This window comes from Amyelois transitella, chromosome 15, assembly GCF_032362555.1.
Source record: "Amyelois transitella isolate CPQ chromosome 15, ilAmyTran1.1, whole genome shotgun sequence".
NCBI lineage: Eukaryota > Metazoa > Arthropoda > Insecta > Lepidoptera > Pyralidae > Amyelois > Amyelois transitella.
In genome coordinates, this window is record NC_083518.1 from 10,282,442 (window position 1) to 10,302,037 (window position 19,596).

Sequence of the window (19,596 nt, forward strand, 5' to 3'; positions counted from 1 at the left end):
CTAAATTATTGCGTAGTTTTTGGTTTCTTATTTATTTGTTTTATTTTTAAGTTTTTAGGCTAATTGTAGAATGTAGAAGTTAGCGCAAAACGCAAAAGTTGAGCATTTAGAAGTATAGCTACATCTGATACACAAGCTTTATTAAAATCACAAAGGTTAACATCACTACGTCATCAATTCATAGCATATTTCAGATATTCACATTGAAATCTGAGACTTATGATCTAAATAACATCAATGAGGCAAATGATCATGCTTTTATTCAAAATAAAGACAAAAAATATATAATTAGCTGCGATCGGACTAAAATTTTAATGACCCGAATCATAAAACTTGTTTATCATATGCCATGAGACATTCCATGAAGCGGATCTTCAAAAACACCAGAAAATAAGCTAAATCTGGAATTAGTTGACGAGCTCAGTAGAAACGCAACGCCAACACTTATGCATGTCTCAGATCACGCAACAACTCCACTTCAAGCAACCAGAGTGCGTCCCCCCACGGGAACCTCACGAAACGATGGAGCTCCACGGGTGACTTCGGAGCCCAGGGTCTTATAGCTAATAACAGGTAAAATATACACTCGGGAAAAGTAAAGTAAAAGACAGTTTGTAGAGGTTAAAGATTTTGTTATAATACATAGTTCGAATTAGTACCTAAATTGTTCGGGGTCTTAAATAGATGAAAGTCTGTCAATATTTCTGTTGAAATTTTGTGATAAAACACAAATAAAATCAGATACCATGTCATGATCTGAAAGACAGTGAGAGTTTTTATCAATGTCAACTATTTATTGGCTTGTCATGTTAATTTTTACTCGTTCTGCTGAGTATATTTGTCCTTGCTAACTTATTTTACTTTTCTTGATCTGCTGTTTCATATTCATCACAATGCTAGCTGTAATATCAAATATGTTGTAACGAGGTACCCAGTTTCTGATTACATTAAAATTAATGTTATTTATAGAAAAGTTTTAGATCATGTAAGATAGCAGGTTTATTATAACCTATGTACTTAGTAGTAAAGATAATGAGTATCACGCCACTAAATCTACTATCTAAAATAGAGAGAGAATATTTTGTAAACTATATAAAAGTATTTTGTTGTCGAATGCATGATACAAAACAAAAGCACGCCTATCATTATATTTGCACTTCGACATAGCACTCTCACGCAATTGGAACAGAAATATTTTTACTCATTGGGCACAATTTTATTCTTATGAAAACTACGAAAGCTTGCTGATGTGATTACAAACTTTATTCCAAAAATATTTTTTCAGTAAAAGGATAATATTCACAAAGAACACGCTTTGGACGCTTCAGAAATTGGGTATCACAGTATCGCCTTGTATCGTAAATTATTTCTAATTTATCTTGGTTTCCCTCTAGATTCACCACAGCAAAATCGTTGCTTAATTTGTACTCTAAGCCGTCACAAAATGGATCCATATTGAAACATGGGTAAGTTGAATTGCGTTTTCTGATGTCGGTACAGCTGGTTGAGCTTTGTTGCACTCATTTGGTACAGTTTGGTCTTTCTCTTCTAGGTTTTCCACATCTGCTTCGTTTAATTCTGGTGGTGGTGTAGTTTTAAGTCTGCAATGTTTGTTCACTTAATCTTTAATGGTATTATTGGAAGTTGTTTTTATGTTATCCATTCCCTTTTGTTAATCATTCATGAAGGTGTTTGCGCGGAAAACGCTTTCGAGTTCAACTTTTGGGCTGGTTAGAACTGGAAGTGCTTTTGAATAGACGTGAAAGAAATTTAACAAAACATACGAAGTTTAATTACTTAATGTGAGATAAGTATGTCTTATTCAGTTCCTAAAATAACTCATCCATTGTTGCGTAATCTCTTGGAAGAACAGCAGAGCGACTCTGGAATAAAATATTTACGTATCACAATAAGTTTATTTTTTAAATTCTGACGGGTAATTAATGTTATTTTACAATTAAAAAAAAACATTTACGCTTCTTGTAAACCTTTTTAGTAAAGAAACATTCGAAAACATCGTTCACATTCTGAAATTGCGTCGGAATATGTCTTCAAGTGGTGTACAAAAGATTAAAAGATTGATCTAGACCAAGTTAAGATGTCTCGGCCTTCGGTATCAATTAGCAGTGCCGACTATATTGCCTTAGAAGGCGGCAGCAGATTTAGATAATGGTTAGTCATTAGTGACCGTGGATCACTAGTGAATTTAAAACAACGGCAAGAGTATTGGTACTTATCGAACTTAAAATTTTTATTCAGAACCCAGATATTTTTGTCAAATATCGATTTAAAGAAGACTAATTAAAAATAGATTGATAAATATAGCATTATTGGTGACGAAATGTTTAGGAGACATAGGTGACAGAAATAAAATAGAGTTAATGATTTAAGAGGCAACCGGGAAGACAGTTGACAATGATGATATATTTGAAGAAGAACATAAAAGAGAAGGTATTGTAATTGTTACTTTACTGAAATCTATCTGAATTCAATAAGCATTCAGTGGGTCTATGGCAATCCTCTGGTTTTGATTATGACAGATAAGCGTTCAGCAAAGGATTTGTTAAGTTATAAAATCGCTTCAGGCAAGATTTTTTTTTATTAAAATAGATATAGAGAAAAGGCTGAGTGGCTGAAAATTTTCAAGTAGTTTTATTGATTTTAGATGAAAAAATTAATAAAACCAATAAAATTAATCTGTTGAAATAGAAAATACTTAGTCTCATATAGCAAAATTCCTTGTTTCTTGTGATTTAACATTGACCCGCTTAAATGCTACTGCATTTCATGCTGTTTTCCTTGTTTAGCATCAGATTTAGGTAGCTACGTCACAATGTCAATGAGATAACAGTGTGATTCACCAAGTGTACTGAAGAAATCGCCATTAAACAATGCTATGCCGTTACTAAACTGCATACCAATGCCAACATACAGCGACAACATTTAATAGGGCTAGATTACATTGCGCGTTTTTGCTATGTTCCGTTAGATCAATCGTTCTGAGAACTTGTAATGGATACCGTACACTGCGAGCGTAATGTTAATAAAGTTTTTAGCTTGTATGCCATTCCTTTTACAAGCAGTCTGCCTCCGTTTTTCTTGAACACTGGCCGTATTTTCGGTTTTAAAACCAGTTCGTCGCGATTCCTTTTTTCCTTTTTAGGAAATAAAAAAAAACTCGTTCTGCATTCGAACTTCGCGCTATGGATGTCAGGTATAATCATGGAAAAAAGTTTTTGTAATTTTGTTATCAATGGGTAGATATCAGTTAATAGCCAATTACCGAGTACAATATAAAAGGACAAATATTTGTTTTTAGATTACTTTCTATGGATTAGTCTGCGCGGGTGGTCTATGCTTAGAACTCTGTAGACAGGACTATATTTATTTATTTATTTGGCAGATGTTAAGCGATTATTATCAGAAAAAGCAACGAAATGTCATTCACCCCGATGTAAGTCGCTTGGTTAAACCGGTGCTTAGATTTGAATTGTATTTTGCATGGTGTTGGTACTAACGTTACTAACAAATTAAATTGATATCTGGTGCTATATTTTTTTTACTAATTTTACTGTATTATAATTGTAACTAACACTAAACTTAACACATTATATATGTTTATTGGAGTTTTACTTATGTTTAAATGAAATAATTGTAAATACTATTACTATAATAATATTAGGAGATACAGAGAGGAGATATTGATTTATTTATAAAATAGAAAACATTTTTTTTGTTTGTTAATTTATATAAACGTAAGAAAAAAAAACAGATGATGATTCAAATGGAAAAAGAATTAAAAGCATCGTTTAATTTTCCTATAATTACTAAGGTATTGACATCATAATATGATTGTTTAAATCAAGTATAATTACGAGTATGTATCATTACGAGTATGTATCAAGTATAGTTAAATTATAAACATTTAAGTGAGTGAATTTTTTTAAATCTTATGATAACAATTTTTTTTGTAAAAAACCATTATCTATTATTTTTTTAAACATATTTTTGTTGTATCATCAGCACCCACACATGTCAGTACAACGAGGAGGATGGGTCCATGCGAATGTACCTGCGGGGTCGACCGGTCATCCTGTTTGGACCCAGCGACCAGGACGCGTTGGACCCCGCCAAAGTAGCGCCTCCACCGCAGAGCAAGCTCAAGTTAGAGTGGGTCTACGGATACAGGTTGGTGTCTCATAAAATTTTTGGCTTCATTAGGCCTTATTATTAATGTCAGTATAGTACATACATACATATGCTTGCGGGGTAAACAGAGCCAACAGTCTTAGAAAGACTGAATGGCCACGTTCAGCTATTTGGCTTAATGATAGAATTGAGAGTTCATATGGTGCACAAATAAACGAACTACAATTAGATAATTTATTTGTGTCATTGTAAATATATTTTTATTTTATTATATTAAATTTTAGCCACAGCTTCGTTCGCGCGAATTTTGTGCCACCTACAAAAGAATACAGGTTTTTGGCAAATTCCACGGGAACTTTAGTTTTTACCAGCATCATAAGCATCTACTGAACTAATCATATTGAAATTTTTAACCTGTGAAGACAAATTATGTTTTATAAGCGATATTATTTTTCACAAACGGAACATTTCTATTTACCCCGCCAAAATTACTGACACTGATAATTTCCTGTTTGCTTGTTTTGTGTGCTTGTTAATTTGGTCGCTACCTCTTCACGCTTTGTTGACAAAAATTCTAGAGATAAAACAACCATTGATTGTAGAAATCCAGATTCTCAGTGTTACAAGGTAACAGAGACATATAGGTACGCGATATGCATAACCTTGCTTTTTGCAGTTGGGTAAAACATGTAACTACATAATTGTATTGAATGCCTACCAAAGAAAAATGACAACATGTATTACGTTATTATTAAGTATAATTATAATGGTCATGTAACAAAATACCAATTTAGTTATTCACAAACCACTAAAGGAATTATCAAAAAATAACAATTAGGTATTATCTGTCTCATCAATTCATTAGCGTTTCACTACTTTTGTTAATATGTCTCGTGCGTGTTAGAAACTAATGTAGGTAATATCATTAGCTATTATGATGACCTTGTCGTTGCTTTGTCGTAACACAATCGATAAGCAATTCATTATTAACGTTAATTTCCAATAACTGTTTGGAAATAGCTATGAAAAAAATATTGATAGGTATTCAGACATCTAGTCTAGCCACTAACAGCCTTATTCATAAAGGTTATTTAAATTTTAATACACACTATAAGTCATACTTAAGAAACATCGAATTCATAAATGCTTTTTAGAGCCTTTCTGCGCATCACACATTTCAACCGGGCATTTTACCGATTCGACCATCGACGTGATTACATTAAAAAAAAAAAACATTGTTCCGATTGGACCCACGAAACAAGTTGTAAGCCACTTGTATGATTCCGGCTATATATCGACCTTCCTCTACTAATTCTACTGCCGTTTCAGACAAGCGCTAAAATGTCACAGATAGGTGGGAGTTGGAAGTGCAATGTAAAATGCATTAAACTGAATAGAAATATATTACACGACATACAAAATAGCGGGTGACGCTACTTGAAATCGATACTAATATTATAAAGCTGAAGAGTTTGTTTGAAAGCGCTAATCTCAGGAACTACTGGTTCGAATTGAAAAATTATTTTTTTGTTGAATACATTAATCGAGGTAGGTTTTAGGCTATATAACATAACGCTGCAACTATAAGGAGCGAAGAAACAATGGAAAATGTGAAAAATAAAACGGGGCAAATTTTTCATCCTTAAGGGCTTCAATAGGTAATGCCATGATGAAAAAACTATTCCACCCGGACGGAGTCTCGGGCACAGCTAGTATAAGATAAAAATGTTTCAAGTTTTACGAAAATAAAAACGTATCTAATCTACCTCATTTATATTCATGCCATTCAACTTTTTGTTTTCAAATCCTCTTTGTGTGTTTTTCCCAGTTGCATTCTTATTGGGAAGCACAACATTTAAAAAGTGGTAAACACAGTTATTAACAAAAAAAAAAGTGGAAGATAAATACTTTTTAAGTAAATCATGGCAGTTTCCATTGCTTCAATTTCGTCAAGCAATTTAACAATTGCCCAAACTAGACAATTGACTCCTACACCTCACTGTTTCCTCGTATTTTGTTGTCATCTGACCTGCCATGAACTTGTTACCCCTTGAATAGTTTACTGACCTGCTATCGCAACTTTTACCATAAAAGGAGTATGTACAAAATCTTCACCCCCTTTCTTGTTGTCGGCAAAGCATTTTTTTAAGGCTTTATAAAGCTGTTATAAGTCAATAGAGAATATTAATTTACGTAACATAATGTAAATGTTGACCATTTTTAAAACCAACATTTGATAAATTTGTAACATAACATATCCCCTGCGGGTTAGGCAGAGTCAACAGTTATCTAAAGACTGAAAGGCCATGTTCAGCTGCTTGGCTTAATGATAGAATTGAGAATCAAATAGTGACACGTTGCCAGCACATCGCCTAAAAGAGGAATCCCAAGTTTTTAAGCCTATCTATCCCTTAGTCCCCTTTTACGACATCCTTGGTAAAGAGATGGATTGGTCCTATTCTTTTTCCTATTGGTGCCGATAACCACATGGCACTACTTGTACATTGGTACTTTAAAATAATTCACTTCATTAGCTAATTATATGATAAACTGGTCTCTAAGGTCTACTTAGTTTTTTAGACTAGAATTTCATTAAAAACAAGCATAATTAACAAATTCCCTTGTGCTCTGACAAATACTCGTACACCTTCTAAACATGATGAACATGAATTAAAAAAGAAAGTCCTTGTCTAAATAATTTCCATCGGCGTAACCTACCTTTGTGTCTTTTTGTATAAATATTCGGGTGAAAATCAGGCTATTTACCTATTTTATTATTTTACCCAGGCCGGTTACGTGACATAGTTTTTCCCGTTAAAAATCGAACCGGCAACCTCCGAATCATTAAGTTAAACCTTAACACCACTACACCACCTATACAGCCATGATGAATTACTTAGTTAATGTTTGTATCAAAAATAATTTAGTTTAACATAATTCCATTGTTTTGTAAAGTCTTTGTTCTGTTCATTATTACTTTGATTCTTGTTGCTACAAGGTTATTTTTTATCTTCATATTTCGCTCGACTAACCTACCATCCTATTTACAAAACAAATCGTTATAAATCTCGCTTCCATGTTCCAATTTTTATTAGTTTTTTTCATGTCTTGAACATTTCTGATGAAAAATGTGCATTCTTCCACGATTTAGATTTCAGAGATCTATATTTGTAAATTGACGTCCATTGAAAATGCTGCAGTGTAGTTTGTTCCGCCGCTTCTTCTACACATGCGCTTTGATAGCGGTAGTAGTTATATGTAATTAGATTTAAGTGATGTGCCGTCAATAAGTGACACATTGTGTCCAATTATGAAAATAAATCCTATTCTATTCTATCCGCGCTATATCAAAATCAATATTCCGCCCGAGATATACTCAAATACATACATAAAATTACGCTTCTTTACAGTAAGAGCAGGCAGAGACTATATCTTTACACTCACCACGTTCCCTACATACTTCTCCCGCTTCATCGCACAAAAAATATACATTTGTTCCAATCAGAATTAAAGCCAAAACTAAAATCTATATGAAAAGGACCTGTATATTTTTATTCGCTTCCTTATAGTACCGAATTATTAACAATAGGTACTATCAAATATAGATTAGTATGTCTAGACTAAAAACCTTTAAGTAGGTTTCAAGAACAACACGCATCATACTCGTATTGTATTATAAGCTCAATATAATTATTTTTCGTTGAACTTGAAAGGTTAATAAGCGTGAGCGATAAAATCAAACCTATAAATAAGAAATTTAGTTGTAAGAAAATTTTTAGGCCGTTATATATTTTGAGTAGGTTTTTTCTGAAGGCTGTTGTTTATTGACAACTATACTTTATAAATATAAAGGTCAGTGGAGGACGGTACACGGTAACATGAGCAAGTAGACTCGAATATACCTAGACCTACTTATGTACAAAAACACAATGTATGGTTGAAGGCCACAGCGCTTCAGTGACCACGCTAATGACCCTGACAACCGCACAATTGCAGGACGCACCTTAGCTGGATTAATCATAGTATAACAGGTTAAAATGACATGACTCCTTTAGGATTTTCGGGATAAATTTATAATGCATTACATAATATAAAACACTTATTACTTACAGTACCTAAATATTTTATATATTCTTTATTAAGCGAAGGAAGTATGTAGAGATCGTGGCAAGTGGAAAGAGTAGTCTCTCCCTACCAAAACCATATTACTTATGTTAAATTTATGTGTCAATTACTGATGGATTGCACAATCTACTTACTTTTCATCGTGGCGCGCGCAGATGATGATCATGAAGACGGTTTATTTTTTTATACTGATTTTTTTATAACTCTTTCTCAGCTAAATCTATACAGATAAGATTATGTTGAAATTTTTGATGAGATAGTTAAAGGCCTGGTAACACAAGCTACATATTTCACATTTCCTTAATAATTAAATCTCTTACCTCTCTATCCCTTCATAGGGGCAAAGACTGCCGCAGCAACCTCTACCTCCTACCCACTGGGGAGATTGTCTACTTCGTGGCAGCAGTGGTAGTTCTGTTCAACGTGGATGAGCGGTGTCAGCGCCACTACACGGGTCACACTGACGACGTCAAATGCCTGGCCGTGCATCCCAACAAGCTGGTCGTCGCCAGCGGCCAGTGCGCGGGTCATGACAGGCTGGACGCCAGGGTAAGATGGTCCTTCACATTATCATCTTACCATAGGCGAAACCTTGGCCGCAGAGTCCCTACAGAGTAGTCCCCATGGTGTAAGAATGGCCTCGTGCGTATGTCAAAGTAAGCAAGCAGCATTTAAAAGAAGAGTTGTTAATTGTTTCATACCCAGCAATGATAGTTCATAGTCTTACAGCATACCTACCTAATATAATTTAATAATGCCACTTTTTCGCACTGGTCAGCGATTCGATTGCCAATGCTCTTAATACCTAATTTTTTTTTTCTCAAACTATTGTTATTAATCAACTATATGCAGGCAGTTAAAATTACTAGCATAGAAAGGAAAACCTGTTATTGGCTTTAACATTGTTTAATATTAATGTAAATTGTAACTGTAACGCTGTTGGTTTTCTTAAATAAATAAATAAAGTTCAAAGAAAGAGCGCACTACAAAAGCGATAAAATTGATGGAGGGCGTGTTCTCACTGGCATGAAAGCGATAAGGTTGATAAAGCCATGGACCGGTTCTTTTCTTTAGAGTTGGGAATCACACGGTTCTAAAAGCACACATGATCATGCACCTTCAACTTTAGGCTTAATATGTTACGTATAAGTTGTATTTTAAATACAAATCAAAAAAACTGTAGATTTTTCTTCTAAAACTCTCTCACCAGCGCTATTACAATAGATTTATTTTCCAAATTGGATACAAGGTATCACTAATTGACGTCACAGGTATCACTTATTGTCTCTTCCAGCCCCACGTCCGCGTGTGGAATTCCGTCTCCCTAGCGACGTTAGCCGTCATCGGCGTCGGCCAGATGGAGAGGTCGGTGTCTTGCGTGACGTTCTCGCGGGCGGACGGCGGCGCGCTGCTGGGCTGCGTGGACGAGGGCCCCGACCACACCATCTCCGTGTGGGAGTGGCAGCGGCCCGACAAGGGGCACTGTCTGGCCGAGACCAAGGTTGTTTATCTATATAAGTATTTATTATAAAATATAGTAACGTTGAGTTATTATCTCGTAACGCTGGTTTCGAACTTACTTCGAGGCTAGCTCAATCTGTGTAATTTGTCCTGTATATATTTATTTATTTATTTACATACATACATACATATGGTCACGTCTATATCCCTTGCGCGGTAGAAAGAGCCAACAGTCTTGAAAAGACTGAATGGCCACATTCAGCTGTTTGGCTTAATGATAGAATTGAGATTCATATAGTGACAGGTTGCTAGCCGGTCGCCTAAAAGAAGAATCCCAAGTTTATAAGCTTATCCCTTAGTCGCCTTTTACGACATCCATGGGAAAGAGATGGAGTGGTCCTATTCTTTTTTGTATTGGTGCCGGGAACCACACGGTACTATATAAGTATTTATTATAAAATATAGTATCGTTGAGTTAGTATCTCGTAACACAAGTTTCGAACTCACTTCGAGGCTAGCTCAATCTGTGTAATTTGTCCTGTATATATTTATTTATTTTATTTATTTCTCTGTCTGCTTTCCACTTCTTGAGAGCTGTTGTTGCTGTATGCAGCTCATGACCTTTTTAAACAACAAAAAAGGAGGCAGTTCTCAATTCGATTATTTTCTTTTTTTGCTGCTTATCTTCAGTTGCACCATCCCAGCTTCCCTACAGGTTGGTTCCCTACAGAGCAACCTTGCCCATGAATGCTCGCCTCTGCGATGGTGGCTTTCTGTTTCATCTGCCTTGACTTAGTGTTATGCATGGGCCTATCTAAAAACTTGGGGTTAATAGATGTTTGTTTAGTACAAAATGGCCAGTAATCATACCAACCAGGAGACTCTTTCTCGGAAGCGCCGACAACGGGTTCTTGCGTTGAAAGAAAAAGTTACAACAAAACCAACTTAATAATATGTCGTTCTCTTACTCCAGTGTTCAGTGGACACAGTGGTCGCAGCAGAATTCCACCCCCTGGACCGCAACCAGATCGTGACCTGCGGGAAGAACCACATCGCCTTCTGGACCCTGGACCACACCAACATGCTGTACAAGAGGATGGGCGTCTTCGACGGACGGGATAAACCGAAATACGTCACGTGTCTCGGTTTTAACCATAACGGTGAGTTCAGGATCTAATAAAACATCTTGGAAGCCAAACATACCCTCGTATCACGTCTTTATATATATATCTTCTCATATCCCTTTCGGAGTCGACAGAGTCTTTAGTCACTATGTTCAAAGGCCACATTTAGCTGGCGTAATTGAGAGACTTTTATTGATGAAATTGATCTTGATACGAGTAAGTAATTATTATGTTTCTTATACTAATAAATACTTACTGAACTCCAATAAAACCTCACTAACTAACAACTCACAATATAAACTAGTTTGATTATTTTCTCATTTAAAGTATTGAGAAGGTAAAGGTATATCTTCCAAATTCTACTGGCCGAGTGACTGACACCATCTCACCTCAGTTATTTTAATGCCCCATATTTTATGCTTTTCTTCATATTTGTCGTTCACTTACAAATGAAACCATGTAGGTAACAATTTGATGATAAATTTTGACAGGTGACGTCCTCTCCGGCGACTCAAGCGGCAACATAATAGTGTGGGCCCGAGGCACCAACACGGTCGCTAAGCTGGTACGAGCCGTGCACGAAGGACCAGTGTTCTCTCTGTGCTGTCGGAAGGACGGTTCGCTGCTGTCTGCCGGTGGGAAAGACGGTCGGATCGTGTTGTTAGACGCCGAGGTATGTCCAAAAGATCCATCTTTGATACATTAATTAGGTCTTATCTCAGTTACAGTACTCCCTACGAGCACCAAGTCATCGAAGTAAGTCAATAATGTGCTATAACGATAGAAGGAAATCGTAAGAGATTAAGTCTGGAAACGATGTAGCTCTTTATGCTTCATCTATATGGAAAGCCCGCGCAAATAGTTCAACGTTTCAGAGTGTTTCATCTCCTATTTTCGAATTCGGAACAGAAATTTCTTAGTATGCCTTCTGCAAAATCCTCATGGTATATTCAACCAGCAATATATTTCAAAATTGGAACACTTGTAATTTTGAGTAAATTTAATTTATACCTGACTTCTAGATCCAGGTCTAAGGTAAATTCTGGGTTCGTACTCGGGAGGGCGCAATCAATACAAACGCGAGCATGATGTGAAATAACAGTACTACCAAATGAAAACACAATAGAAGTACAATAGCGGACAGTTCAGTTCGTGGGCGCTCTGATATGCCCAACCGCATAAATAATTTCGCACTATACAAAGATTTGACTTCTGCACAGTGTTACATATTAAAGTGATAATATTGTACGTATTTTTGACCGAACCGAAGTTGACGTTATTGGAGAAAATTCTGCAATGCAATTTGTTACCGCTTCTTCTGCATTGACGCTTTGGAAGACGCAGTAAACTTAGTTTTATTAAGTTTATTATAAAGTATGTAATTTATTTGACGTCAACCAATGTTGTGAAACCAAAAGATATGGCAATTATTAAATGCTGTTTGAAATATCCCATAATAACGAACAAAAAAAAATAATTCTATATTGACTTTAAAAAGGATATAGGACGTATTTTTGTACATATTTTTTTATAGATCCTCGATATTAGTAGATGACTTTATTTTGCAGGCAAACCCGACTGGCGTGGAAAGCGTGATAGAAGGTCACTATGGCGGTATACGGGTGGTGGCGGAAGGTCGAGGCAGCCAACTCTTCTTAGGCACCACCCGCAACTGTATTCTGCACGGAGACATCGAGCTTGGCTTCTCACCTGCTGTACTTGGTGAGTGTTTACACTCTTCTATAACTTTTCATTAATTCAATCATTTCTACATCTCTTGCCGGGTAGATAGAGCCAGCAGTCTTGAAAGACTGACAGGCCACGTTATATGGCTTTTTGATGGAATTGAGATTCAAATAGTGACAGGTTGCTAGCTATATATATATATATATATATATATATATTTGTTATATAGTCCGATGAAAATGCTGCAGTGTAGTTTGTTCCGCCGCTCCTTCTACACACGCCCTTTGGGAGTGGTAGCAGTTATAATTAGATATAAGTGATGTGACGTCAATAAGTGATACCTTGTATCCAATTTTGAAAATAAACCTATTCTACTCTATATATGTAACATATATACATACATATGGTCACGTCTATATCCCTTGCGGGGTAGACAGAGCCAACAGTCTTCAAAAAGACTTAATGGCCACGTTCAGCTATTTGACTTAATGATAGAATTGAGATTCAAATAGTGACAGGTTGCTAGCCCATCGCCTAAAAGAAGAATCCCAAGTTTGTAAGCCTATCCCTTAGTCGCCTTTTACGACATCCATGGGAAAGAGATGAAGTGGTCCTATTCTTTTTTGTATGTAACTTGGTGTATATTTGTCCCCAGGCCACGTGGACGAGCTGTGGGGCCTGGCGGCGCACCCCACGCTGCCGCAGTTCGCCACGGCCGGCTGGGACCGCCTGCTGCAGCTGTGGGACTCCCTCAGCCACAGCACCGTGTGGAGTAAGGACATCGACGTGAGTGTACCCTCAATTCTTCTTCTTCTTAATCGAACACTGTTGTCAGAGTTTTGACGGCGCAGCGGTAGTACGCTTGTCTGTGACACCGGAGGTTCTGGGTTCGAATCCCGGCCAGTGCACGATGAGAAACGAACTTTCTCTGATTGGTCTGTGTCTTGGTTGTTTATTTAAGTATAGACAGAGCCAACAGTCTTGAAAAGACTGAATGGCCACGTTCAGCTGTTTGGCTTAGTGATAGAATTGAGATTCAAATAGTGACAGGTTGCTAGCCCATCGCCTAAAAAAGAATTCCAAGTTTATAAGCCTATCCTTTAGTCGCCTTTTACGGCACTCATGGGAAAGAAGATGGAGTGGTCCTATTCTTTTTTTCTATTAGTGATATTCAAATGTCGCATAGTTATACCTAATAATAAATAGAAATTAGTAATTATAATTGACGAGTGTGTCACGTTTACAGGAGCGAGCTCAGTGCGTGTCGTGGTCGGCGGACGGCGGCGTGCTGGCGGCGGGCTGCCTCAGCGGCCGCTGGCTGGTCTTCGACCCCCACAGCCGCCAGCTCCTCGCCAGCCACCAGGACGGGTGGGTCTACTCACTTTTATATTCACAGGAGGACAGTCATGAAAGGGAAGATCTCATGGGTTTTAGGGAGAAGATTTCTGATTATCCTATCCTACTAATATTATAAATGCGACAGTTTGTGAGTATGTCAGGATGGATGTTTGTTACACTTTCACGCAAAAACTACTGAACCGATTACGATGGAATTTAGTATGTAGGTAGCTGAATAAGCTACTTTTATCCCGAAGTTCCCGCGGGATTAATTCCACGCGGGCGGCCTCTAGTTTTACATACATACATGTGATCACGTTTTGAAAAGACTGAAACTTCAGCTGTTTGGCTTAATAATGAATTTGAGATTTAAGTAGTGACAGGTTGTTAGCCCATCGCCAGAAGAATAATCCCGAGCTTGTTCCTTATCCCTCAGTCACCTTTTACGACATCTATGGGCGACATCCATGGAAAAGATATGGAGTGGTCCATTTCTAAAAGACCGTTTCTAGTATGTATTATTATTATACAAATAGGTATTCTTTTATTTTATAGAGCGACCAATAAAAAAATTACAGGATTTACCTTAAGCAGTAACATATATGGAGATCAACGATACAGGTTCTATACATTTTAAATTTTTTTAAATATTATAGTGTTTCTAAAAATGTAATTTTTTCAAGACAATTACAAATATTTATTTATTTTATTATCTTCTTCCAATAAAATCTTCCACCAAGCCTAGGAAACCGCGCGACAAACAAGTTTTATCATAATCCAACATGTACCGACCCACCATATATAAATTTAATATCTTTTTTTTAAATCTCAATCTTTTAAATAAGATATCTTTTTTTAATCTCAGTCTATTCAATTTTCCCTTCAGCTCGGAGCCCATCCAGACTATCCAGTATTCTCCTGACAACTCTATGGTGGCCATCGGTTCCCGGGACAACTTCATCTACGTGTACCGTGTGGAAGACAACGGGGCGAGGTACACTCGCATCGGGAAATGTCTGGTGAGATTATGCATACATACATACATAAAATCACGCCTCTTTCCCGGAGGGGTAAGCAGAGACTACCTCTTTCCACCTGCCACGATCTCTGCATATTTCCTTCGCTTCATCCACATTCATAACTCTCTTCATGCAAGCTCGGCGGTTTCGGGTACTTTTGACGACATCTATTGGCGACATCCATGGAAAATTATGATTGGATTGATCATCCATTGGTGAGATTATGACTTGTTGATATATGGGTGACTGGGGTCTTTCAGACGAGGGAGATAAGTCAGACTCGTGAGTGGCAGACTTAGAATGGAATTTATTAGAATAGATTTATTTTAAAAATTGGATACAAGGTACCTATCACTTATTGACGTCACATCACTTGAATCTAATTATAACTACTAACACTTCACAAGCGCATGTGTAGAAGAAGCGGCGGAACAAACTACACTGCAGCATTTTCATCGGACGTCAATTTACAAATATAGATCTCTTAAATCTAAATCGTGGACGAATGCACATTGTCTATTTAACACCAGTATTGCTTATATATATTATCCGTGTGGTTCCCGGCACCAATACAAAAAAGAATAGGACCACTCCATCTCTTTCCCATGGATGTCGTAAAAGGCGACTAAGGGATAGGGCTTTTTGGGATTCTTTTTTAGGCGATGGGCTAGCAACCTGTCACTATTTGAATCTCAATACTATCGTTAAGCCAAACAGCTGAACGTAGGCTGTCAGCCTTTCAAGATTGCTAGCTCTGTCTACCCCGCAAGGGATATAGACGTGATTATATAAATGGATGGACAAATTTGATCAATGATTATTCATTCCTGTTTTATGTGTGATTTTCATGTCATTTTCACGCATTACATAGTGCACGGAAAAAAAACGTAGAAGGGTAATTCTAAAGAAGATACATTCATTATTTACATTATTTTATTTGCCTTAAACTGTGTTAGATATGCCTCAAATAATAGATACAAGCTATAAATATGTGAATGTGGCTGAATAATAGTTAAAAATGCGTTTTTTGATGAAATTACCAACTCTAGAACATTATAATACATCCCAAACTTTATCCTAAGCTTATGTCAAGTCAATTTTATATGTTATTAGCAGCTAGCTAATTATAATTAGAAAAGCTAGTGCAATGAATGTTAGTGCCTTAAAATGTAGTTCATTAAATTTTTAATGCTTATTAAACATTATTGAAAACATTACAGTAGCGTATTTAGGTATTATTTTTTTAAGTTAGCATTCTTAGTAAGCTGTGTTAAATTATTTTTTAGAATAAGCGCTTAGGCTGCTTCGTACCATATCAGATTAATAAAGAAATCAGTTTCTTATTACCACTACTTGGATTCTGTCAAAATTTCATTGCAACCTTAAAAGTTTAATTTATTTTTCTGATCAGAATCAACCCCCAATAAATTTTCCGCTTATCGCCTCGTTATAATTAGTTTGCATACCTAGATAGCCTCTGTGGCGTAGTGCTAACTTCCTTGCCTCTGAACCTTAACTCCCGGGTTCATATCCCGGGTTGGTGACGGAGGAAAATTATATTTTTATATTTCAATTGAATCTTTATGTAACAGGGCCACTCCAGCTACATAACGCATTTGGATTGGTCTGAGGACAGCCAGTACATCAGGAGCAACTCTGGAGATTATGAGCTTCTATTTTGTGAGTACCTTACATTTTGTTTTAAAATTTTAATACGTGCATATCTAGAATCGTTCACATAGCATGTAGCTATGTGACTCACCTATTGCAACTTCAGAATATTAATTTGCTGGTCTTTTTTAGCCAAAAATTTTGTTGATTATAGATCAAAACAGACTTATTCGATTTGAGACAAATAAATGTTTTGTAGTACTTTAGAATTTTATAGAAAATTTAGAAATTTTGTTTTTAAAATGGGATCACTCCATATCGTCACGACTAAGGGATAGGCTTACAAACTTGCGATTCATTTTTAGGCGATGTTCTAGCAACCTGTCACTATTTGGATCTCAATTCCATCATTAAGCCGAGCAGCTGAACGTGGCCATTCAGTATTTTCAAGACTTGTTTGTTACCGCTTCTTCTGCACTGACGCCTTGGAAGCGGCAGTAAACTTATAAGTAATTTATTTGACGTCAACCAATGTTGTTAAACCATACGTTTTGACAATTATTAAGCGATATATGGTATCCTATAGTAATGAATAAAAATTTTGAAATTTGAATTTGACTGTTCGCTCTGTCACCCGCAAGGGATATAGACGTGACTATATGTATCATTGTCAATTGGAAATAATCCCCCCTCTATCCAGGGAACGCGACAACGTGCCGGCAAGTGGCCAGCCCGTCGAGCCTACGCGACGTGCGCTGGCGCTCCAACACGTGCCCCATCACCTTCACCACCATCGGCGTGTGGCCGGAGAACGCGGACGGCACCGACATCAACTCTTGTACAAGGTGACTTATCATACATACATACATCTATTATATTTAAAACGAGCAATTTTTGTATATATACATACATACATCTAATATATTTAAACGAGCAATTCTTGTATATATATATTTTTAATTTTTTTTGGGACAAATTACACAGATTGAGTTAGCCTCGAAGTAAGTTCGAAACTTGTGTTACGAGATACTAACTCAACGATACTATATTTTTATAATAAATACGTATATAGATGAACATCCAAGACCCAGGCCAATCAGAGAAAGTTCGTTTCTCATCATGCCCTGGCCGCCTATATATATAATCAGGATCGCGGAAACGGCTCCGACGATTTTCATGAAAATTACAGATTAGGGGCTTTTCGGCTCGAGGAATCGATTTATCAAGGTCCTACGTTCGAGAAAAGCTCGGTTCGCAAGATATATAAACATTTTAAAAACCGCGTTTTATGAAACTATATCAGCGCCATCTCTGGTAGACCGAGCAAAGCTCGCGGTCAACCGGGTACTACATATAATTACGTCTATATCCCTTGCGGGGTAGACAGAACCTATAATCTTGAAAAGACTGATAGGCCATGTTCAGCTACTTGGCTTTAAGACAGGACTGAGATTCAAATAGTGACAGGTTGCTAGCCCATCGCCTAAGAGAAGAATCCCAAGTTTATAAGCCTACCCCTTAGTCGCCTTTTACGACATCTATGGGAAAGAGATGCGAGTGGTCCTATTCTTTTTTGTATTGGTGCCGGGAACCACACGGCACCAATACAAAAAAGGTGACTTATCATTGTATTTTGACGGCCTCTGTGGCGCAGCGGTAGTACGCTTGTCTGTGACACCGGGGGTCCCGGGTTCGAATCCCGGCCAGGGCATGATGATGGGTCTTGGATGTTTATCTATCTAAGTATTTATAATAAAATACTTATAGTATCGTTGAGTTAGTATCTCGTAACACAAGTTTCGAACTTACTTAAAAAAAATCACAGGATTCTTTTTTTGGCGATGGGCTAGCAACCTGTCATTATTTCCATCTCAATTCTATCATTAGGCCAAATAACTGAACGTGGCCGATCAGTCTTTTCGAGACTGTTGGCTCTGTCTACCCCGCAAGGGGTATAGACGTGACCATATGTATGTATGTGACAGATTCCCTAGATGTTTTCTTCTTATTGTTAATATGTTAACTTTTAACATGTACAAATATTGACTATATGTACGAGTATGTATGTGAAAGATTTCCCCCGATTTTTTCTTCTTATTATTAATATGTTAAATATGTTAACTATAAACATATTTCCAGGTCTCACGACGGCAGATTGGCAGCAACCGGTGATGACTTCGGTAAAGTGAAGCTTTACGCTTACCCCGTCACACAGCCGAAGGTAATATATCCCTTGCGGGGTGGACAGAGCCAGCAATCCTGAAAGACTAACAGGCCACGTTCAGCTATTTGGCTTAATGATAGAATTGAGATTCAGATAGTGACAGGTCACTAGCCCATCGCCTAAAAGAAGAATCCCGAGTTTATAAGCCTATCCCTTAGTCGCCTTTAATGACTTCTATGGGAAAGAGATGGAGTGGTCCTATTCTTTTTTATATTGGTGCTGGGATCCACACGGCACAAGGCAAGGTATATAAATATCGGGGCTTACGTGGTAGACAGAGAAGACACTAACAAAAAGGCCACGTAAAAATTTATGGGTAAAGGATTAAAATTAATACCTAATGTGTCGAAGGAGTCCTTCTAGAATAGTTTGTTTGTTTACTCTTAAATGCACATAAAAATATAACAAATTACAAATACAATCAAATAGTTTTTCGGATATTTGCTTATATTACATACATACATATAATCACGTCTACATCCCTTGCGGAGTAGACAGAGCCAACAGTCTTGAAAATACTGCAAGTCCACTTTTGGCTGTAGGACTTAATGATCTAATTGAGATTCAAATAGTGACAGGTTGCTAGCCCATCGCCTACAAGGAGAATTCCATTCAAGTATATTCCCCATTGCTTTAGTCACCTTTTACGACATCCACGTGTAAGATATGGAGTGGTCCTATTCTATCAAAGTACCGGGAACCACACGGCGGCTTATATGTATATCGTAATAAAAATCAATCAATTGCACAGCTCAATTGGTATGATACATACATACATATAGTCACGTCTATATCCCTCACGGGATAGACAGAGCCAACAGTCCCGAAAAGACTGAATGACCACGTTCAGCTGCTCGGC

The 19,596-nt window shown here is 37.0% G+C and overlaps 1 protein-coding gene across 6 annotated transcripts in view; it reads left to right on the forward strand.

The window, feature by feature from the left end:
• Positions 1-19,596, forward strand: part of LOC106139474 (echinoderm microtubule-associated protein-like 2) — a 70,333-nt gene that overhangs the window by 47,783 nt on the left and 2,954 nt on the right. For 4 of the 6 annotated variants that reach the window (XM_060948062.1, XM_060948063.1, XM_060948060.1 and 1 more), the window contains 14 exons: positions 460-573; positions 1,395-1,466; positions 4,024-4,188; positions 8,613-8,823; positions 9,569-9,775; positions 10,709-10,895; positions 11,351-11,532; positions 12,428-12,581; positions 13,201-13,331; positions 13,792-13,913; positions 14,770-14,902; positions 16,495-16,582; positions 17,214-17,358; positions 18,653-18,734. In XM_060948062.1, the coding sequence (XP_060804045.1) occupies positions 460-573; positions 1,395-1,466; positions 4,024-4,188; positions 8,613-8,823; positions 9,569-9,775; positions 10,709-10,895; positions 11,351-11,532; positions 12,428-12,581; positions 13,201-13,331; positions 13,792-13,913; positions 14,770-14,902; positions 16,495-16,582; positions 17,214-17,358; positions 18,653-18,734 (1,993 nt within the window). The remainder of the gene's footprint in view (positions 1-459; positions 574-1,394; positions 1,467-4,023; positions 4,189-8,612; positions 8,824-9,568; positions 9,776-10,708; positions 10,896-11,350; positions 11,533-12,427; positions 12,582-13,200; positions 13,332-13,791; positions 13,914-14,769; positions 14,903-16,494; positions 16,583-17,213; positions 17,359-18,652; positions 18,735-19,596) is intronic. The other 2 variants (XM_060948064.1, XM_060948065.1) reach the window with 2 other exon arrangements.